Genomic DNA, 23,969 nt, shown 5'->3' with positions numbered 1-23,969 from the left:
GTGTGTGTGTGTGTGTGTGTGTGTGTGTGTGTGTGTGTGTTAGTGCTAAACTGCTAGGTTTGGCTCAGCAAGGTGAATCTCACTCCCACTCTTCCCTCTCTCCCTCTCTGTCTCTCAGGGGTTCAGTGTGTGAGTTAGGAGGAGGTATGACTTGTCTTGCTGGGCTCATGGTAAGTCACCTACACACACACACACACACACACACACACACACACACACACACACACACACACACACACACACACACACACACACACACACACACACACACACACACACACACACACACACACACACAGATATCTGCGGGAGAAGTGGTTTGGCTCCTATAATGAAATTGACCCTCACCAATCAATACACAAACAGCATGGGCACACACTATTCATACCTATTCATATACATATCATTCACTTCGTGTGTGCCTGTGTGTTTTTGTACCTTCACAAATGTATGCATGCACACTCTTTACCCACATTAAATTAACAGTAGGTCACATGTCATCTCCTCGGCTTTTACCACCATATTCACAGAACGTCTGATTAGCTCCCTACGTGTTGAATAACTCTTAAAGTCCAGGTTGTATCCATAGTCTCCCAAGTTTGTGGTCTAAGAGTATTTTACAACATCTAGAAGTGCTTAAAACTGCTCTTAAATCTATGAAAAATCTATTATTACAACCTAATCACAATTGTGTTGAGTACCTACTTCTGTCAATCTACCTTGAGATTCTAGGTGAGGAAGAGTTGGTTACAATATAAATAACAAAAACTGCATCCAGTCCATTGCTTGATTACTCTGGAGTTTGAATTTCAGATGCATTGTTTATCAACTGGGACAAATATTCATGCGATTCAACACAAAGCTAAGTTTCCAGGCTAGGCAACACTTTCTCTGCCGATCCGTCCCTGCAGACTGTGACTCTTCATGTCGCATTCACACATTTAATTTATTACAGCATGGAAGTTCTTTTTTGTTTTGTCAATTAGGTTTAATTAGCTTTCCCTTTTGAATTATATTGGTCAAACACATTCCTTAATTGTTAATATGGCAACAGTATTTGTACCGCTTTTTAAGTTGAATTGAGCAACACAGACTCAACTAAGCTCATTCATGAAACACAACATTAGCCATATAAGGTCAGCCACACGTTTTCTCTTAGCGAAGGAGTTCTCTGCTCAGTAAAGACTGCTCTGAGCAGCATTGTTAATCGTCAACTTCAGATGTCATTAAAGTAGAGTCGATGGTAAGATAAAAAAAAACTCTGTGAATGTGCTCCAATTTTCTTTCATTGCCAGGCTAAAGAAAGAATTTGAATCACAAAAAACAAAGTATAGGACATTACCACAACACCTACTGGCTTACCAACTTGTTTGTTGGATTAATGTGAAAATTGTAATTGTAAACACACCTTAAATACTGCAACACTGTGTAAATAATGCAGGGTTTGTTATTGATGGTAAAACAATTTTTTTTAACAAACAATTTTATATTTGAGGTATTTTAGATTAAATAAGAATACCTAGTTTAGATGTGAAGCTAGTTTTTCTGATTAACAGATCATTTTTCCATCGGCTCTAATGCTAAAATGCTCTTTGATTATTTATATGAGAACACTCACACAATCATCAGACCACCTGAGTAGTTTGTCCTTGCTTGGGTCTTGAAAGCTGTATTGACACTACACACACTCACACACACACACACACACACACACACACACACACACACACACACACACACACACACACACACACACACACACACACACACACACACTGACACACTCAGATATACCTCAGTCGGTGAGCCATAGGGTTTATTAGCCCGGGTCTTAAGGGCCCCTCCACATAGCAGGCGTCAGTGTCCCATCGATCTGCTGGATGCCATTCTGCGGTGTGTGTGTGTGTGTGTGTGAGTGTGAGTGTGTGAGAGAGAGAAAGCCTGGTTTTATCTCTTGGCAGTCAATACACCATGTTTTGACATTGGTGGCTTGAGATGGAATCCTTCCTTCACACCTCTCCTTCTCCTCATCCCTCCGTCATCCGTCACTGACACCACATTCACCTTCTTTTTTTTTTTCTCTGATGTGCGAGTGAACACTTCATTATTTATTCCTGTGGTTGTTGAATATCCTCGCCTGCCTCACACACTGCTCTTTGTCATTCATTCACCACCTTCCTTACAGGCACGGTCAGGTGACAATCACTCAGAAACATCATGTTTTGGGTTTAAATGACAACTTTGCTGAGGTCATGAGAGATTCATTGTCATTGTTACAATAATAAACATAATGAAAACATTAAAATACAGAGTTTGCATTTGAATAACACATTTTTAATTAAAACATTTATGAGCATTTGATGGAGCCTGACTCTGCATGTGTGTATAGTGGTGTTGGAGAGTGTAGGGTTGTTGCAGCATGCGGCTCCTGGTCTTACAGCTGGATGCTCGGGTTCAGCCCGGAGGTCCCTTCCTCTATTTGAGCAGATGGTGGGACGCACAGCATTCAGTGACCCCCCTCACTCACCCCTGCAGGGCCTTAACATGTGTGTGTGTCTGTGTGAGTTCATGTGTGTCAAAGCATGCGTGTGTGTGTGTGTGTGTGTGTGTGTGTGTGTGTGTGTGTGTGTGTGTGTGTGTGTGTGTGTGTGTGTGTGTGTGTGTGTGTGTGTGTGTGTTCTGTTTGGGAATTTTCATACACTTGATATGCTACATCATGTATTTTCCATATGCCATACGAGTCAAGATTACATTGAATCAGCCATACAGGATTTGTGCATACCAACACAATAGCTACTTGCACTTACACTCACCCATGGGCATATGCACACACACACACACACACACACACACACACACACACACACACACACACACACACACACACACACACACACACACACACACACACACACACACACACACACACACTCCTTAACAGAAATTGACAGCCTGACACACACTTTCTGATATAAAAAAAAAAAGGCATCTGCAAAGAAAAGAGAATGTGAAATGATGAGGTTATAGTAAAGCACACACAGCTCTCTATCTATATCTCCCTCACACAGCGGAGCACAAAGCTTCCTATCCGTCCCCCGTCTCGCTCGCTCTCCCTCTCTTTCTCTTCGTCTCTCACAGTCTGCACCGCAAAGTTATATGAAGGGCATCAGGCAGGCCCGGCGAGCCGAGTGCAGAGTGACAGCGGCGAACGGAGTGATGGCTCGGCCCGATAAACACCCAGCGTCAAATGAAAAGGCTCGGCGCTTGCCATCATCCCCTGTCACAATGCAATTACTGAACAGAGTGATAGCAAGATAGCAGCCCCCACCGCTAGCCACAATGATAAAAGTATTGACTGATTTGATTGAATGATTAAAATAATGCAGACATAAAAATGGGGTGAAGATAGAGAGGGAAATGGCAGTGAGGAGAGGGAGCAATAGAGAGAGAGAGAGAGAGAGAGAGAGAGAGTACGGTGGACCGGGCTGCCAAGAGTGAAGCTTTGTAGATATGGTTATGTCATTATTGTGTGTGTGTTCAGATGTTTGCTTCATCTAAGGGTGCTTTTGGTTTTTGTTCTTTTGTTCTATGTTGTTTCATTTTCTCTGTCTCTTTCCCGTCTCTCTGTTTCTCAGGTTGCCATTTGTGCTGACGTGAGGGAAGTTCTGCTATCAGATGGGAACGAGAAGTCCATTCAGAGTATCCTTTCATCGTCTTCTCTCACTCTCTTTCTCTCTTTCTCTCTGCCTCATTCCTCCAGCTCACACTTATTTATATGCATTCATATGGAATTTTTTTATGTGACAACTTTTGTCTTTTTTTTTGTGGGAGGGGGGGGATTTAGTTAGAAAATGTGTTGTTTGGCTGTGCATTCCTGTGCATAAATATCACATGTTAATTTCCGTATAGAGGCATGAGGTTTTAGCACATGTAAGGTGTGGTACATTTCTATCAAAGAGGCTACAAAAGTGAAAACATACATTTTGTTTGAAAGTAAGGGACAACAATCTCACATCTAATATGACATGTGTAACAGGATTTAACATATACTGTATTAAATTGACAGACACGCACATGTGGTTTATTACTTTTAACATGGTAAATAAAAACAAAATCACAGATTAAGGCACATGTGGTTTTTCGGACACGTCCCATGAAATATATCATCTCTACATGTTCAATTTTAACATTTCACAAGTGATACAATTAATTTATTTTTCAGTCTGTACAATACACTCAAATGCCACAAACTAAATTATCCAGTTTCAACTAATACTAAACATTTTAACCTCAATGAAGGTAAGATTTATTCCAGGACTGTTAGACTGGTTTTAGGTTTTAAACTAGGTGTACTTAATGATCAGGCAAATGTGTTTATATATACACCAATAAAATAATAGCAACCTCATAAGTTGTAATAACAGTGCTTAATCAGTCATAAATCCTTTTCCTAGCTGTTATCGTCTATTAAACTTTCTGCATCTAAGCCATTATTATTGCTAATCAATTATGCATGTATTTTGATTTCCCTATGCTTGATTAAGTGTTAATTTCATATATGATCTTTTCTTTCAAGTTGCCCTGCTGTACAGTGTCTCTTGTATGCAGTGTCATAAACAAAAGTATACAGTGTGCTCTAACCTTGGTGTTTCAGCCTTGAAATCAGAGATTGGCTTGGAGTGAAGGAAGAATAGCCAACCACCTCTTTTATCTTTAGGAAAAGGCAGCAGATGGGGCACCCACAGTGACAAATACCCGGCACCAGCGCTCAACATGGCATCTACCAATCCTAGCTGCCCACAATGCCATGTTAAGAGCACAGTAATTGCCATCCTGTCAGATTTAGTTTGAGACTTCATTTAATGCTAAGGCGAGGGTTAGGGCTTGGTGAGTGTTTTAAAATCAGGAACAATCAAGGTTTGTTTGAAATGTTTTGTGTGGTTAAGGTTTAGGCCTATAATTAAGTTTTTAGGACAAATCTTTAGGTGAGATTATTTTTTTGCCAACATTTGTTCTTTTGAATGGGTTATTGATCAACTCTGTCAGCTTGCAAACATCTTGCCTTTATTTTTCTACCCATTGCACACCTCTTCATGTCTGATCCCCCTTTAGCCTCTTGTTTTCCCTCTCTTTTCATCCCATCTTCTTTCTTCATTCTTCTCCTTTTACTACCATTCGCCCAGATCTTGATTTATTCACGGACAAGAACAAAAAACAAAAACCCTGCTACAGTTGTTTCATAGAAGCAGGAAATATAAATACACATTTCTTCCCCATTGACCGACATGGCACTTCCATATTTAGCTGTGCTTACAATATCTCTGTCTCATCTGGCTACAATGCTCCTTTACCGATCACAATAAGACCCAAACAATAACATTATGGAGCCTGTAAAACACACACACATTCACAAACAATGCACCATTCACCGACTGCTTTGTTTCACAGAACAAACACACACAGAGAATTGTAAGTGAAATCATAGCGAGAATGGATCGAACACACACAGAAAGAGAGAGGAGGAGGGTTGAGAAGGAGAAGAATAATACGTTCTGGGCTCAGACAAATTGTCCCATACTGCAGACACTCTGTGGCATTTCCTCCCGTTAGGAAGCTGGTGGTCTTAGCCTTGTGCTAATGGCCATGATTTGTTTCTCATGCCCTGATTGTGTTAGCAGTGTTACAATAGAAAGCGATAGTGGGTTGTGATATGGCTCCGTTTTATACAGTGAAATAGATGAGAAGATATACGGGAGGAGAAGTCGTGAATAGAACGATTTTTGATATATGCAGTGAATGGATCTTTCCCTTCCTTAGAAGTAGTTGACCTCATTTCTATTGCAGAAACACACACAGACACACACACACACACACACACGGTGGAGAGGAGACACTCTGCTGACCTTGAATACTCGATGTTGAAAATCAATTGAAATGATTGATGCATGTCTACTTCAAGTGATGGGAGGAAATATTCCTCCACTTTAATGTTCAATAGTACTCAAATCACTCTCTCTCTTTCACTTTTTCCCTTTTTATTCCTGCGTGTGTGTGTGTGTGTTGGTGCATGCGCTGACCTCTCCCCCAGTGGTGTGCTGCTGATGAGATTACAGTAAGCTGCTCTGCTCTTCGCCCTGTCATCCCTATGCATAATACACTGATGCACAGGTGTCCAGCTTGGGTGTGTGTATGTGTGTGTGTGTGTGTGTGTGTGTGTTCTGTGCTTATGCTTGTGTAAATGCGCCTGTATGTAAATGTGTGCTAACCTACATAATAAAGTGCGTCTGGGAGGCCTCTTTGATTTTGGATCAGCTCTCCATCTATCAATCCATCTATCAACTTATCACGCATTCCTGCTCTCTCCCTCTCTGTCTCTGTCGATTGGATTTGTCTCAGCTCTTTGCAGGCTTTAAAGACAAGGAAATCCTAATTGAATTGCTTTGCAACTCCACAAGCCAGTGTATTACTAGACAACTTGACATCAATCGGCCTGCCTTTGTGTGCGAGAGGGACAGTTTGAGTTTGTGTATCTGTGGTTAAAAGCTTTCCCATTGATCCAGCTAGAGGCTGCTGTGATCTGCTTCGGCAGGCTGGCTCTCTATCCCTGAAGATCATCTCTGCTCACTCTTGCTGTCTATATGTGGGTGGCTACCATATGTGATTTTTAACTCAAAAGGGTCTTGATGTATCTCTTCTGCAACATGACACACACCACTCCAAAAGCTTTGAAGTCCGGGTAAAGCTAAATCTGAGATTTAGCTTTACCACAGCCAATAGTTTGCCAGCTAGCAGTGGTCTACTGGCCATCTGGCAACCTGGACACATCATGGCAGGTGGGCCGTCAAAACATTTTTACCAGCGGTTCGGCCCTGTTTGTCTCCTTACCTCATATTAGCCCTAACCCTCCTTTTATTTTAGTATATTGGAAATGGCCAAATCTTCTTTTGTTCATAGCCTTTAAACATTTGAGTTTAAAATTTTGTATTCAACTATGTTGCCTACCAACATTTCAAACCATTAAACCGTTGAGTGATATCCAGTTATACACAGTTTTAACCTCAGTACGGTGTTTCAGAAAGTAACTTCTGCAGCATAAGACTTTTGCTCTGTACTTTTTTAGTTTTTTTAACCTAACACTGTGTGTTATTCGAGGTGAAGGATACGTTGCTGCATGCGTGTTCCAGTTACACTTGTGGTTAAGCTCTATGCTGGCCCACTCTGTTGCTACTGTTGTGGCAGTTAAAAAGGTGGATAAATTTCCCCCCCCAAAATGACTTGTTTCATTATCAGATTTTGACCGATTTGGTCCACTAACATTTGGAAAGCCTAGAAGAGCTGCTTTCTCATTCTCATTTAAGTTAGCATTGGGCTAAACCGGAAGTTAGCCTGCTTGGCTGGTGTGCATGCTCTGCAAATAGAGTATGGACGTTAAAATGAAATGCAAAAGTGATACGACAGTGAGATGGACAACATGTTGTCAACATGTATATACTGTAACTGTACATATGTACCCAACCCTCACCCGTGATTGGGTGTGGTTTCAGAGATGAAAAACCTTCAAATTCTACATATGGTGGTCTTATTTTGAATTAATTCCCCTAGAGGCCCATTTGCAAGGATTCAGTAATTTTTAACGATTATTTGTATCTACTGTAAACATCTTTGGCCAGTTGTACTGTATGCAAATAGAGATTAACATTTATTTCATATAGTATGTGCTCTCCAAGCATTGCCATACAGTTGAGGATGTGACATGTGTGTCTTTGATGAATCCTTAACCGTGGTGCGTCAGATGTTCGAGGGCTGGCCGAAAGAAACAGGCAAGCCGGAAAGTTTGGGTCAACACAAGTATCTTCCAGGTGAGACTTTTTTTTTTCTTGGCTCTTTATCTTTCTTAAAATGTTTTAGTTTTTAATGTTAGATACCCAAACCTAATCATCAACCTAACGAGTTGCGGACATTTTTCACATGACAACAGGGGAAATCCTGCTTTGGTCAAATATCTGTAAGTGATGTTTTGGACCAACACATCTTTATACTGTGTTTTGTAAGAATCACATATGAATTCTATGAATTACTAAATTAAAAGACAATCAAATCTGATTTTTATCTTAAATAAATATGGAATTCTTTTCATTTTTATGTCTTTACTTTGAACAACAAAAGACCAGCCTTATTCTGTAATATCCATTGCTAATGTAGAATGAATCTGTTCTACGAGTATGTGTGTGTGTTGGTGTACATACATGCGCATCCGAGCAAAATGATTCACTCTGATAGAGATCGAGAAACCAATGAGAGGACTTTCCGCTACCTGCACACACACACATGCATCCCTGATATGCAAGGATGGGCTAAAACGTATCTAATTGTTGCCCCCGTCTCAAAAAAGGTATTTCATCATTGACTGACTGTTTTGCTCCCCTACCTCTTCCCTCGTTCTCTCTCTCTCTTCGTTTCTCCCTCCTGCACATATTTACATGAGTGGACGATGGAGTGAAAAAATAAACGTATAATTAGGCTACATTACTTTGATTGTTTTCTTTTCAGATTATGCCCGCTGTCATCGCCACGCCGCAAGAGAGGGCGAAGGGCACGATGCGATTGGACAAGGGGAGGGAGAGGGAGGGGCATGTCGCGTGATGGTGTGAGCACATGCGTGCGTGTATGTGTGTGTGTGTGTGTGTGTATAGGGACCTCCTGCCGTGAATTGAGATTGTGTTTCTAGCGGGGCCTAATGTTTTGTTTACTGGGTGTTAATAATGCCTAATTAATAATCCCCCACTCTGCCTAACAGTCTGAGAGAGAGAGAGAAGGAAAATGGTGTGGAAAAAGAGATGGAGGAGGACGCTGGCAACAGTATGCAGTGTATCACCGTTACACTATCTGGAACAATCAAATTATATCCAAAGAAAACCACTTTAGCCACTTCGTAATTTACTACAAAAAGTAAACTTCAATCCTGTTTAGCACTGAACAGAAAATACCAAGTGGCAGATTCTCTGAACACCACGAATGACCAGTAACCGTGAAATACAAACAACCATCTGGCCATTGAGACTGGTGGAGAGAAACAAACCTGGCAACCCAGAGAGAACAGACTGTCCATTCTGCCATCAACATGAAGTAGAAACAGAGCGACACTTCCTGCGCAAATGGCAAGAATTTGACTCACTCCCCACCAAAACAACAAAAAACAAATTGTAATATTTAATAGTGCAAAAAACAGATTTTGCCAAAGAAGTAACAAAAAATGTCGGAGCTTGAGGGAAAAGAAAGCATGAGCTCCTTCAAAATTTGCTGCCTCTTTTCATTTAATGTCTTTTCTTAATTGGTTCTCAGTATTCCTAATTCAATATACATATATTTTTGTTTCATTTTAGACTGTTTTTATAGTGTATATAGGGTTGTATATGTAGTTTGGTAATGTGCAAAGCATTTGCTGTCTTTTTGCATTCTTAATCATTACATTCATATTGTAAATCTGCTCTGCCGATGCGTTTAGAAAGAGGAGAAAGAACAGTGTGGATGTTGAATAGCATCATGTATGTTCTATGATTGTGTGTGTGTGTGTGTGTGTGTGTGTGTGTGTGTGTGTGTGTGTGTGTGTGTGTGTGTGTGTGTGTGTGTGTGTGTGTGTGTGTGTGTGTGTGTGTGTGTGTGTCACATGGTATAAATGTCAAGTGTCATGTCAGAAGCTCCTTCTCTTTACCTCACAGATGACATGTCGTCCCTCCCTGACACTTTCTCCAAGTCTCCACTGAAGCAGAAGAACAGTGGGTGTCAGGGAGCTCAAAGTGTTGAAAAGAGGGAAAGGAAGCGGTCGAAGACAAACCGCTGTCTGCTCGCTGTGCAGCTTCATGAACGCAGGCTTTCTTCCTCGGTCTGCAAATACTAAACTTTGGTTTCTGTTTTATGTGTGTGCTTACAGGGTGGTGAGGTGGGACTCCGACTCAGACATTTCGGCACTAGAGGGTCACTTTGACATTGTCATGTGTGCAGACTGGTAGGTACGCACACACACACTCACACATACAGATTTACCTCCGTGTGTGCGTTCATGGCATTCATTTTCACTTATGTGTGACAGTTCTTGCATGGCCCCCCACCAGCGCCTGGACCTTCCCCTACCTAGTCCCCACACACACACACACACACACACACACACACACACACACACACACGTACACACACACATGCATACATGCTCAGATGCCCGTCTGCCTCCATTTTACACCAAATTGCCTCGTTTTCATGCTTGGTGTCCCAGCAAATGGATGACTTAGGCAAATTGCAAATAATTGCGCCTTGACAAGGAAGGAGACACGGTAAGATAAAGAAAGAGTTGAGGGCGGACGGAGGGAGGAGTGGAAATGGAGATGGAAATGGAGAGATAGAGCAACATAAACATAACAATTAGCCTATCGTTCATTGAAATGTAGATCTTGTGGCCAATTGAGAATAACATTTTCTTTTAACGCTCAATTGTACCGTGTGAGGTAAACTGCATCATGATTTGTAGTGTACGCGGTGAAAACCTTGGAAAAAAACATGAAGAATAGAAAGAATGATAATGTGAAAGCAATTTAGTTCGCATTGCTCAATTATTTGTAGCAAATCGATCAAAGCGGATATATTGTGATAACTTGACTTGTACTTTTACACAAACGAACACACACTGACACACACACACACACACACACTCACTGACACAAACACATGCACATAGGTCTGTAATGGTAAACAAAAGGGTAAGTAGACCCTGCTCATTGCATTTACTGCATCTTGGTCCCAGTCAGTACACACCTGCACTATTTAATAGAGAAAAAATAAACATTCTCTTTATCATGGAGACATGAGCATATCAACATTTGAAAAAAAAATGTATTGACAGAAATGTAGGATGTTAAGTTTTAAAAAATGTAAATTATTAGCATTTAAAGAAAAACTGAAGTTGTGCCCACCAACCAGGCTAGTCCTCGGCTCCAATACAAGTGAGTTATGATAGCTAAAATCTTTAGCTGTGATTCAGTGCATCTTGGGGTCCTGCTGTGGGTACTCCAATGCTCATGCGGGTGGTGATGTAGAAAACTTTTAGGAGGTTGACACATGGAGCAGACCTTAAAATCAGCAGACAGATAGGTAGACCAGAGGGTGTGCAGGCGTGGGAGGAGTTCACGCAGATCATAGAGAGGGACTATGTGTGTGAGTGTTTTAGCAGGAGAGGAAAACTGCTGACCTTTTTCTGGTATTGTCGGACAATGAAAGCAACACTTTGAAGAACCTTACTTTCTGGTGGAGCTCACTGATGTAGTTGAGGGACAGATGAGATCCACCCTGAGATTCTTATAGCATTTACATCCATTTACCACCACGCCTGCACACTGACATTCTCATATGCACACACACACACACACACACACACACACACACACACACACACACACACACACACACACACACACACACACACACACACACACACACACACACACACATACTGAGAAGATGGACATGCTGTTGGTTGAAGTGAAAGTACTTGACTATTTTCCAGCGTCACAAACACTGAACAAATTTAGCCCGTGTACTGTGTGTGTGTGTGTGTGTGTGTGTGTGTGTGTGTGTGTGTGTGTGTGTGTGTGTGTGTGTGTGTGTGTGTGTGTGTGTGTGTGTGTGTGAGTGTGAGTCTATCCGCACAAGTGTGTGCATGTGTGCTAAGTGCAGCATTAGCAAACGCTGTTATCATTATTGTAATGTCACGGTCATTACAGGTAATAGTCAGGTACAGCACCCAGAGAGAGAAAGAGAGCCGGCAGCTAATAGAGGATATTTTACAGCGGACTAGTGTGTATGCACATGTGTGTACGATAGACAGAAGCAGACGGTGTGAGAACAGAGTAAATTGCATGTGAATTTATTTCAGGTTCTTCTCAGCAGATGCATGCTTTAGTCATGGGGTCTGTGCGGTGGGTGTGCTGTAAGATGTTCTTTTTTTTTTCTTTCTCTGTGGTGCCATCTTTTCCGCGCGTGTATGTGAGTGAGTGACTGTGTGATAATTGCAGTGGTGATGGTTGAAGAGTGATGGCTGACCGATTACTGGGCGCATCGTGGTGATGATCACCTGCGAAAAGGTCAACAGCGCGGCTTCCACTCCGATTAATTATAGCTCCCACCGGTAGAGGCGGAACCACCGCTGGGAAGCGAAGGGGAGCAGAAGAGAGGAGGAGAGCAAGGAAAGGAGAAGAGTTTGGTGGAACATTGTGTATCAGCAGTCCATTATGTGCCAACTTCTTTTGAATATCCTGCCTATCCTTGAAGAGTATTATGCGAAAGAAGAACTGTTTAGTCGTGAGTGGTTCAGACCCACTTCTCTGTTAATATTTCATTTTAATTTTGAAAAACACCATCCTGCTCTCGTCTTTTACCTTTGCAGACAGAGATTAAGAGACTTTTACCGATCATGGAACCCACAAACCAAAAAGAAAAGGAGTAGTGGAGTACACAGTAGAGCTGTGGAGGATGGTAAAAAGAAGATGGGGAAAAGAAACAAGTAGACGATCAAGAGAACGAGAGGCTAAAAGATAAATCAAAAGAAATGCAAAAACAGTGAAGGGAAGGATTACAGTCAGTGACTAGAAAATGTGTTTTGCTTGTTGTTATTTCACTTAATGTTTGACCTTCACTGTGCACAGTTTGACACCAGAGACCTGTTGTCACATTCATCTGCTGAAGGAGAAAAATCTTAGTTGTACACACATGATTTTTCTGACATCACAACATAACAGCCATTCAACTTTAATTTGTGTTGTGGGACCTTGAAACTTCCCATGTGTATACCCTTAGAATGGACATATAGGTAAATCCTTGTTTCGAGCAGTGAAACCTTTGAAACAAACACTATTGGCGTATTTCTTGACTCTAGAATGTTAAATGAGAATAGAATAGAAGGGGTAGATTGTTAAGAATTTTCAACTAGTTGATTCACAGAGAGAAAGAGAGAAAGACGTGTGCCTCCACACGTGTGTGTGTGTGTGTGTGTGTGTGTGTGTGTGTGTGTGTGTGTGTGTGTGTGTGTGTGTGTGTGTGTGTGTGTGTGTGTGTGTGTGTGTGTGTGTGTGTGTGTGTGTGTGTGTGTGTGTGTGAGAGAGAGAGAGACAGTGCGAGATTCAGGCAGAGCGAGGGATTCCTGCAGTGGGCATGTGTGTGGCAGAGGATCCTTGGCTGGGATGTTGGCATGTCTGCTTTCTCCAAAAGCTGTCCATGTGTGGGCTCTGAGATAAAGCCCTGTTTATGTGTGTGTTAGTTTGTGCCTGTGTGCATTTGATCTATTTTTTGCACTGTATCTATGTCATTTGCATAAATCCAAGCGTGCAAATTTTGATGGACACCTTTTTTGTGTTTCACTTTAGAGCTGACTGTCAGTTAACTGGATGGAACATTGTTGGTTCTCCACATACAAACACAAACACATCACTGCTAAAATCTGGATGTGATGACTTAGCACAATAGCACCAGTCTGGGCTGGTCAGAAATATGTAATGGCAGTCTGTTGTATTTGAGAAACATTGTTTTTATCATTTATGTTTAATTTATTTTACAAAAACACCCTCACCCTCTTTTGGGCTTTGCCATTCTTTACTTTCATCTGCATTATTGATCAGAACGGGGTCAATTCTGGAAGATCTTAAGTCAAGGTTAATGCTTCATTAGATTCTGTAAGTCAATATCACATCGCTGATACAAATTTAGTCAATATTGTTCTGTCAAACAAATTATTGGATCAAGTCATTTCAATTATTATAATTGTGGTTAAGGCTTGATTTAATGCATTTCTTGTTTTTTCGGTGTTATCGACAATTATGATTCTAAGAGGAAGATTTCTGTCTCCCTCTTAGAATCATAATTGTGAATGTCTTTTATCTGTTTCCATCATATAATTTTCCTCAGAATTGCAGACTTCTTTTTCATTTTTATTTGCCAAATGTAGGCATCTTCTACAGCAGCACTTGTTCTAAATACCGTATGACTTCAAATTAAGATGATTAAAATATTTGTCAGAGGGCTATTGGACATTTTTAACCACACTAAAGTAATGAGAAAATTCGATTTTTTAAAAGAAATGAAAAAGACAGTTTACTAAATATGTAGACCCCTTTGTGTTATCAGGGCTAAACTGTGTCAGTGACACATTTTTTGATTTATCTGTTGGTTAGATCTCATTCAGGTTGTAGTTGCAGTACTGGTGTTAATAACATTTTTGAGTTGCAGTAAGAATTGCCTTAATTTTTGCCCACAAAAAATCTGATCTCAATGGTATGTTAAATGATTTTAGATTCAATTTGAATATATAAGAACAAAAAACAAGAGGTGTCCAGCCTTTTACCACTTCAACAAATATATTCTTAGAGGCACACTTTGTGTCTTTGCCAAGAAAAGTGGAAGTCGCCTTCTAAGACTTTCAACTACACACAAACATCCTTGTACCGCTTAATAGGATGAAAGAGTGAAACCAGCATAGTGCTGCATGATAGTTTTGGTATTAAATACATTTTTAAGAGGATATGGGTTAACACACTCCATTGTTTGTGTGTGTTGTTTTGTTTCTTTTTGTTTACACGGTCAAACAAGTTTACTACTCCAATCTTAAATGGCTTATTCTTGTTTTCCCACATGACATTACGTGTAGTAAGAGTTTCCTGGATGGACTGGGATTAATAATCTGAAATCAAAAAAATACATGTCAACGAAATTCACAGAAAACTGGAATCATACTCAAAGGGATATTGTTTACTGACTAATCGCGACAAGGTTTTGACATTTAAGAGAAAGTTTGGTAAAACAATTCTGAGCTGATTTTGATGATAGACAGATCATTTTTGATATAAAACAGACAGACACATTCTGAAATGAACATATATATGACATAAGTATGCTAGTGTCGTAAAACCTGAAATAAATTGTTAGGTAATACATTTGAAGAACCTGGTATAAATAAAAATAAACTTGCATATTAACCCTTAAATGTCCACGCTTAATGGATGATGTCATGTGTTTCCACGGGCTCACCCTTTTAGCCTTGAGGACATCCTGTATGTTCACATACGTGTGTAAGCAGACAAATATAGGAGCAACGCCCTCACACACACACACACACACACACACACACACACACACACACACACAAAGGCACGTTTTGTTACCTTTGACCTCCAGTCAATTTTGACCTGAGTTCGCAGGGCTGTTCTGGGTGGGAGGGGTCAGCGTGAGACAATAGGTCTTTGACGGTCTGGGGGCATCAGAAGCGACTTCAGGGGGACTCCATTCAATTTGAGAGTCCATGAGTATTACACTGTCATTATTTACTTATTATACTGTGACTCCCAACCAAACAGTGTAATAGACTAAGAGACATTCCTCTGATTGGCAATCACCACTACCTCTTCTAACTAACAAAACTCTTAAATATCCAAAAATGCAGAATTATTTATTGTGTCGGTAGCACTAATTATGTCAAAATTAAACGAGAAATGTGCATTGAGTAGAGTAACGACCACTGCTGTATTGTGTGATTCAATGAAAACAACCCAAAAAACCCTATGGGTGTAGATACTTGACCTGTTAGCCGTTACCTGATAGCCATAAACACAGTCCAGCAACTGTTTTCCACATAGACATACAGTCTTGTTGGTTCCCCAACTGGGTCTCTGGCCGAAGAGTAGCAACTGGGGTTCTGGGATGCATTCAGCTGTTTTGTCACTGGAATAAACTGTCAATAAAATATGTTTTGAGATGTGTCACCACAACAACGAGAGGTCCTTTAGCATGCAGCCATAACTGGGCACCAAAATACTATGCAGTTAGCTGCAGCAGAATGCGAGATTAGCTGTGGACAGACACAGAGTTTCACACTCACTCACATACGCCAGCACGCACACACATGAGCATTCACATTATTTTCCATGCAGAGGTAATAATTAACCACCAGTGATATAAGATGGGCAGATACACTATATGATCGGAAGGCAAATACTGCCAATTGGCATGCAACCTAATGTGGCCCAGCTTTAAAGCAGTGGTGATTTTCTTTCCATTTAAATCTTAGATAATTTTTCAGATTCCACTCCTTATTGTCTTGCCCTCTTGATTGGTGTATCTTACAAATTATTTGGGCATTTGTACCATGTTTTCTGTGTTCCATAACATTTATTTGCCCTGTTTTTGTTGAAATTGTGAATTCTAGCCCTTGCGATAATAAACTTAAACTTTGGATTTTTTCCTAAATGACTTGCAGTATATGACTTATATTAATGATTTTTGTTATGATTACTTTATGTGACTTGATTTGTCATGTCACAATGTTGTAGTGTCAGTAGTTGTAGACATATTTAAAGGAAAAGTTTTCATCAGCATAGGCTGTGGTTCTTTTTTTGTTTGCCATCTTAATGACATGATGTCCTTCCTATGCCCTCAGAGTGTGTGTTAGTGTGTGTTAGTGTGTGTGTGTGCGCCTGTGTGTTTCAGCTGTAGCCTCCACCCAACTTAGCTCACTTCCTATTTTCCCCCACCACTCACTTTTCCCGTGAACTCATATCGGTGGCAAAATAAACCAAACACAAACCTCTCACCTTTCAAGTCAAATAAACTTTGCACCTCTGTCTAACCTCAGAAGAATAACAACCTTCACACCGACGTACACACATCCTGCTTTCGGTGAGAGCTTGGGTTGGTAAGTCCTGTCTTTTGTGTCGACGTATGCAGAGATGTAGAGAGGAGATTTCTGTGACGTGCACCTCTCGTTCACTGGGATCAGAGGATTTTGTACGAGGACAGGTCAGAGGCTGTGATTGGAACGTTACGTCCAGATTGTCACTCCGTTGGCCAGTTGGACGGATGTTCGGGATTATGTCAAATCTGCACTGTATTGTTCCATTTTAGTCAAATTACTCCACTCTCATCTGTGATAATAGGTACACACGCACACTGCTCTACTTACTTGCATAATGGATTGAATTTTGTCTCTGTGGATATAAAGACAGGTGTTACTTTGTTTTGAATGATTGGAGTCGATTCTGGCGTGTGTGTGTGTGTGTGTGTGTGTGTGTGTGTGTGTGTGTGTGTGTGTGTGTGTGTGTGTGTGTGTGTGTGTGTGTGTGTGTGTGTGTGTGTTTTGTGTGTGGGTGGGTGGGTGGGTGGTGTTGTTGTGTTTATCCCCGTCCGATCTAAAACTCACCATTATGTATAATCAACTTGTTTTCAAAAAGTGAATAATGTATGGAACACCTCTGTAACCTTATAATGGTTACAATATTTATATCAAGTGTTTGAACAAGATACAAGGAGCTGATAGTCATGACCTCCCAAACACATAAGTGACCATACAAACACTTTTTTGTCAGCATATAACTCATATTTTTCTTTTGTCCCCTGACATTCTCAGAAATGTTTGTCGTCCTAAAGTAAATCTTTGGTGGTGCTAATCATTTTGTTTGTTTGTGAAGTTGCACATATTGTGAAAAAAATAAATTCCACAGTCATTTACACAGTCTCTCCCACAGACACATGCATGTTACAGTACACTTGGGTTTAATATACAACGGAGCCAGTTAATTATTCATTCATTTCTGATTTATTTTTCCTTTGTTTGTTGTTTTTGTACTTATATCTTCTCATTAACTTCATAGCGCACACTCCAGGTATTAATTCCACAAATGCGTTACTTTGAAGTGCCCCACAATAGTGTGTATGTACATGTGTGTGTGTTTACTGTAGGCGATGGTATCTTTGCCCGTTGGATTTTCTGATGTTTTGCATTCCTCTCAATGCCTCGACTGCAGACAGAGGTGAACACACACGGAAACTCAAACGTAAACAAAAAGGAAGAGCATCTTACTCATGCAAATTGTTTTTCCCCCTTCTTCCTGTTGGTGGATTTATTTGTGAACAAAAGAAAATAAATAGCCTGCTGCTTTATCTGGAGCTGCTATCATAAGAATGCATTCTAACCTGTCTCTCCATCTCCTTTCCCAGTTTGTTTCTCGACCAGTACAGAGCCAGCCTGGTTGATGCTATAAGGAGATTACTGCAACCCAACGTAAGTGTGTGTGTGTGTGTGTGTGTGTGTGTTTGCCTCTGTGTGCCTCTACTGTATATATATATATATTTATATTTATATGCTAATCCACTTCATCTAAATCACCACCCCACTCTTCTAAATCATAATTAGGCCTCGCCCAAAACCCTATACACATTAATAGTCTGTAAGGATTAATATCATGTAATGCTTTAATGCGTATTATGAGCAACTTGAATGCATCACTCTGATCTCCGTCTCTCTCTCTCCTGCTTTCCCTTAATCATAAATCTGAGGCAACTTCTCCCTTTTGGCCTCGCGATAAGACCTCACACTGTGACAGCCAAAGCAAATGGGGGGGGCAGCGAAAAAAGCAAAAAGGCTGGAAGAGATCAGGTTGAGGTTTCTATTCATCTGAGAGAGGAGGGGGTGACGTTTTAAGTACAGAGGCCAGAATATCTGTTTATGAAAAAGAGGTGAAAATAGGACTGGAGGGAAGGAGATGAATGGTGTTGAAGAAGGAGGAGGAGGAGAGGACACAAGAAGGGATGAGGGGGGAGAGGGATGGATGGGAAAGATGGGAGGAAAGGAGGAGGGAGAGGAATGGGAAAGGTGGGAATATGGACAGTAAGGAGAGATGGGAAATTTGGCTGAGAATGGAATGAGACATGGAGCAAGATACATTTATTTTCATTTACAATCTTAACATTGATTTTTGTTGTTGTTTTATAAAGATGGTGAATCAGAAACATGAAGGTTATAATGTGGTTTACAGATCAGCACCAAGTCATTAAAGTGTAATTTCACCCAAATTACAAACAATGAAACCAAAATCAAAATGAGTTTCATAAACACTGTGTCTCAGATCAATTCACACAGCCCGCTGTTTTCATTAGAACCTTTTTCTGCCAAAAACTCAGTGACCGATAATAAAAATTGTGCACATAAAATTGAAACTGTCCACTTGGTTTTTTTAATCTACAATCGGTAAGTGAGAAAATATGTTTAGAAAAAAAAGCTTTACTAACCGTTTAAAATCCAGTTTCTTTATTACAAGCGTCAGGGGTAACTAGAGAGACAAAAAGGATTATATGATTAATATTACGTTCGGGTTGTTGCCAGCAGTGACACGCGTTTCCTCAGCTGACATTTCACACAGCGACATGCGCAGTAGAACCTACAACGTGAATATGTGTCTCGGTTGCAGTTGAATGCCGAAGCTGCTGTTGTCGATGACAGACATGACATCTGGCCATTGTTGTACATCTGTGTGTTAAGTCTCTCTTCATGTCTCTCTCGCTTTAATCCAGCGGAGATAATTCAGGGGCTAATATGATTTGAGTGTCGGCCATCAGACTGTCGCTGCCACAACAAGCTTTGCCAAATATTTAATAATTTGCTAAGCTGATTAAGCAATTAACAAAGCAATTAATTCTCCTATCTAATGGCACTAATTTGTTGTTTCTGACAAAGGTGGTCCATCCGGTGGGCTGGATCCCCTTAATCAGCTGATTAGCGCTGGGAGGAGTTGTTTGTTTGCTTTTGCTATGTATTTAGGAGGAGGGGGGGGATGCAACTGGATATACAGATGAAAAATCATCTGTCAGGCGTGATCCTGCTTTATGTATGTGTGTGTCTCTTTGGTCCATTTAGTTAAAACAATAATAACATGATCGACATGAAATACAACTGAAAGCTGAAGGATTTCAAAGAAACTTTGAACCTGTTTGTAATCCTCTTAGTATTTGTGGGACGTCTGTTATTCATGTGCACGTACAAACCGTCCCTCTGTCTTTCTCACGCACACACAAACAAAAATACTTGTACACATTGCATCAAAAGACTAGTCAGACCTTCTCATGTTCACATTGCCAGGGCTGGTTGCGTTGGTATCATCGAATATTTACCTAGTAAAAATCCAAAAAAGAGAGGAAAAATAGCAACCGACTGTGTGTATGTGTTTGTAAAGCTTAACAAGAAATGGTATGAGAAATGTGGAGTTCTCCATAAATTGACCGTGCCACTATGTTCACTATCCGACTCCAAAAGTACTCACCCTCCTCGCATTTTCCATCCAGGGCATGGCGTTGGTGTTTGCTCCACTGCGAGGTGAAACTCTGAGACTGTTCTGTCAACTGGCCCAGCAGGCCGGACTCTGCGCCTCTCAACACCAGCAGTATGATGCTCAGGTCTGGGATGTTCACTTAAAGGTAAGAAGTGAGCCCAAGAATAGAAAGACAGTCAGCATGACTCAAGAACGGTATCGCATAAAAAAAAAAGTCCAGAAAATAATACCAGGGAACAACAGGGAATCCACAGTTAATTGACACTGATGAAGCTTCCTATTTGATTCTTATTTACATAACTAACCCGTTTTAAATCAAATTAGGGCCTAAAGTTGGGAATAATTGAGGGTGTGGCCACATTGAGTGACAGAAGGTTGCCATCATTGCTCGACGTTAGCTGTCTCCTCCTCAGCTCCATGATTTACCTATTTGCTCATTTATGGATTAGCCAAGAGTGGCAGAGGGTGACGACCGGAGCCATCCTCCTTTAGCTTTACAACGGTTGTTCAGAAACCTCTGGGTGACGTCACGAGGACTGCGTCCATATTTCACACAGTCTATGGTATTAGCCTGTGGTTTGATGTGTAGAGACACTTTGTGAGACACACCGGAGCTAAAACAAGCTGCTTTAACTTGGCACAGTGAGGAATACTGAGACAGAGAGAGGTAAAGAAAGAGAAGGAGAGTGACAAAAAAGAAGTGATAGAAATCGCACAAGAAGGTCGTGTTAAAAGGAGAGGAGTCCAGCTGTTAACTCCATTACATACACAGCTACAGAAGAAGCTAGGAGTGGACTAAATTGGTGCACACACTCGCTCACCTACACTGGTGGGACAATTGGACAGACTGGCCATTAAAGTGCCTGTTAAAGTGGCTTGAGTCTCAGCTCACTCCTCTCCTTCTCTCTCTTGACTATTAGCCCTCCACTAGATTTAACATCACAATCACTCACACATTTTATATCTGAGGGACTCTGGGCCCTTTCAAATTTCAAATTCATGACAGGTTTAAGGCAGGCTGAGGTCAAGTCACAATCGTAGCCTTCCTGCAGTGAGAGGGTCACTGCTCTCATGTGACGCGACCAGTATAGCTTTCTGATCGTGTTACTCCAGACAATGACATTTTGCATAATCTGTCACCAATTTGTGCAAACCTTGTCACCTAAAAAGTTAAGATGTTAATATATAACTTAAACTTAAATTAGCAAACAGCTTTTGTTGGAAATGTAATGCCAACCAAGTTTAATTATTTCTCAACATAGCAAGGAAACTGGTCATTGTTATACTACAGGGAATGTCAATTTTTTTTTCTCTGCAATATCCCCTCATGGAAAATAATCAATTAACATATTTTGGTTGTGTTTAGGCCAATGAAAGCATTAATTTTAGGTCAGGGAAAGATTGTGGTTTTGGTTAAATATTTTTTTTAAAATCAACCATGATTTATAACACTGAACGAGATTAATTTACTCATTCAGTATTTAACCAAAGCCACCATCTCCCCCTGCCCCTAAACCAGACTTTTAGTAGCAAAAAATTAAGACCAGGTGGGACTCAGGACTCAAATCCTGTTCTGTGCCTTTTAAACTCACTCACTCACTCACTCACTCACTCACTCACTCACTCACTCACTCACTCACTCACTCACTCACTCACTCACTCACTCACTCACTCACTCTGACCTCCTCTGTGTATTATAACTTGTGTGCGCAGGACAATAATGTAACATTTCTCGATTTTTTTTTTTTTTAAATGACATTAAATAATTTAAACAGATTTTGTTGCAGAGTTAAACATTTTCAATTTCAAAAGTAAGTTTAAATCTTCTATTTAGTTTCCCTCTGGGTTCAAACTTGGAAGCAAATGCACAAAGAGTTGTTTTACAAATATTTCAGACAAGGGGAGTATATATATATATAGAGAGAGGTGATGACTTTTGAGCAAACATAAATGGATGAACACATGTACAGTACATTCAATTTATGAGGAATGGCTTCAGATGAAAAATATTACGATAGGTGGTTTTGGATTCAGGTGAAGTGGGAACAGCACAATAAGTTGTTTCAGAAAAAGGACACAAAATTCTAGGAAAGAATAAAAACTGACTCTGAAGAAAGGGGGAAAACAGAAAAAGGTAAGAGGGACGGAAAGAAAGAAGTAGCTTTGGTGGGATTAAAGTGGATGCTGCCATTGCCGTAAATTTAAAAGAAACACAACTTTGTTTGAAAAAGCGAATTGATTGGGCCTCAAGGCCACAGAATACAGCCATTGAATAATTCTAATGGTTCAGCACCTCAACCGCTTGGGAAAATTGCCACTCAGACCTGTTTTAGTGATGAGAGTAGCTTAACAACAGAATGTGAACAGTGAAATTCAGACAAAAATTGATGTGGGATATAAAAATATAATAAAATAAACTACCCTGAAATTATGCTGATCTTTCTTGCTTTTTTACGCCATGCAAGGGGAATGTCAGACAATTAGGCTCAAACATGAAATGCACACTTCCATCTGCCTGACGCAAACAAACAGCACACACACACACACACACACACACACACACACACACACACACACACACACACACACACACACACACACACACACACACACACACACACACAGTGGGGTCAGGTGCTGCGTGTGGATATGAGGACAAGTTGAAGTGCCCCCTCACATCTGAAGGTGATTAAGTTTCCTCTGCTTATCTTCTGATGAACACTCTGAACAACCCCTGTGTGGCTTTCTGTGTGTGTGCTTGTATGTGCCTGACTGACCATTCCACACACACACACACAGACACACACACACACACACACACACACACACACACACACACACACACACACACACACACACACACACACACACTGTGCACACAGCTAAGAAACAAGCTATATCACAATCCCACACAGACCAGACATCACTCAGACAGCATATTGGCTAGACATTACACACAAACACACACACCACATGATGATATCACAGTGAAACATACACTACCAATGAGCACACACACACACACACACACACACACACAGCCAAATGAGCAGCTGCTACTCATTTGCACTACAGATTAGCTTTCTTCAGCTATATTTACTTTCAGTTGGTGGATCAGAACACAAGAAAAATGCATATCAGAACCGGCAGTGGAACACACACTATGGATTTTCTTTCACTGTAGCTTAAAAAAAAAAAATCAAAGACGTCTCCACCAAGAGCAGGTGGAGACATTTTGAGGAAAAGACTGGAACTGAAAAGTTACTTTTTTAATACTGACAATTTTAGCTGTGAATATATCATTAATTCATAAGCAAACACTCGCTTAATATTACACTAAATTAACGTTTACAGTCACTCCCTCAGTCTTTAATCAGATTGTCTTAGAATAAAAGTTATATAAATGCTCTGACTTTAAAGATTAGCAGACAAAACTCTTTAAATGTGTTAAAACCACAGTCATCTTGTCAGTTTTCCAGTGCATATTGGATCATTAGCATGGACATCAGAGCTTTGTATACGTAACCAATAATTTCATATGCTACAATACCACTGAAGGCAGCAAAATGATAATAGTTACAGATTTGGTAACAGGCTTGCACCACTGTCCGATCAAAATTCAAACTTGTTGAAATATTCACACATCCATACAACAATTTCCTGGAGCTGGTTTACGCTCCCACTGCCACTCACAACTCCTCCATCAGATGCTTTTAAACAAACTCGACCCCGGTAGCTGTTTGTATCCCTGCATTCCTCGCTGTTCTAGATTTGACAAAAGTCAGATTTGATTTTGTTTGGAATATTGCCTCATCTTAATGTTTGCTTTGTGTG

General features: G+C 40.6%; 1 protein-coding gene across 2 annotated transcripts in view; it reads left to right on the top strand.

Moving 5' to 3' along the window:
• Positions 1–23,969, top strand: part of camkmt (calmodulin-lysine N-methyltransferase) — a 102,912-nt gene that overhangs the window by 72,177 nt on the left and 6,766 nt on the right. For both annotated transcript variants that reach the window (XM_054600163.1, XM_054600162.1), the window contains 6 exons: positions 119–170; positions 3,636–3,699; positions 7,793–7,859; positions 9,932–10,006; positions 18,028–18,091; positions 20,149–20,280. In XM_054600163.1, the coding sequence (XP_054456138.1) occupies positions 119–170; positions 3,636–3,699; positions 7,793–7,859; positions 9,932–10,006; positions 18,028–18,091; positions 20,149–20,280 (454 nt within the window). The remainder of the gene's footprint in view (positions 1–118; positions 171–3,635; positions 3,700–7,792; positions 7,860–9,931; positions 10,007–18,027; positions 18,092–20,148; positions 20,281–23,969) is intronic.

Source organism: Anoplopoma fimbria, chromosome 6, assembly GCF_027596085.1.
Source record: "Anoplopoma fimbria isolate UVic2021 breed Golden Eagle Sablefish chromosome 6, Afim_UVic_2022, whole genome shotgun sequence".
Classification (NCBI taxonomy): domain Eukaryota; kingdom Metazoa; phylum Chordata; class Actinopteri; order Perciformes; family Anoplopomatidae; genus Anoplopoma; species Anoplopoma fimbria.
Note: the sequence above shows the minus strand (reverse complement) of the source record. Positions and strands in the feature narration are given on the sequence as shown.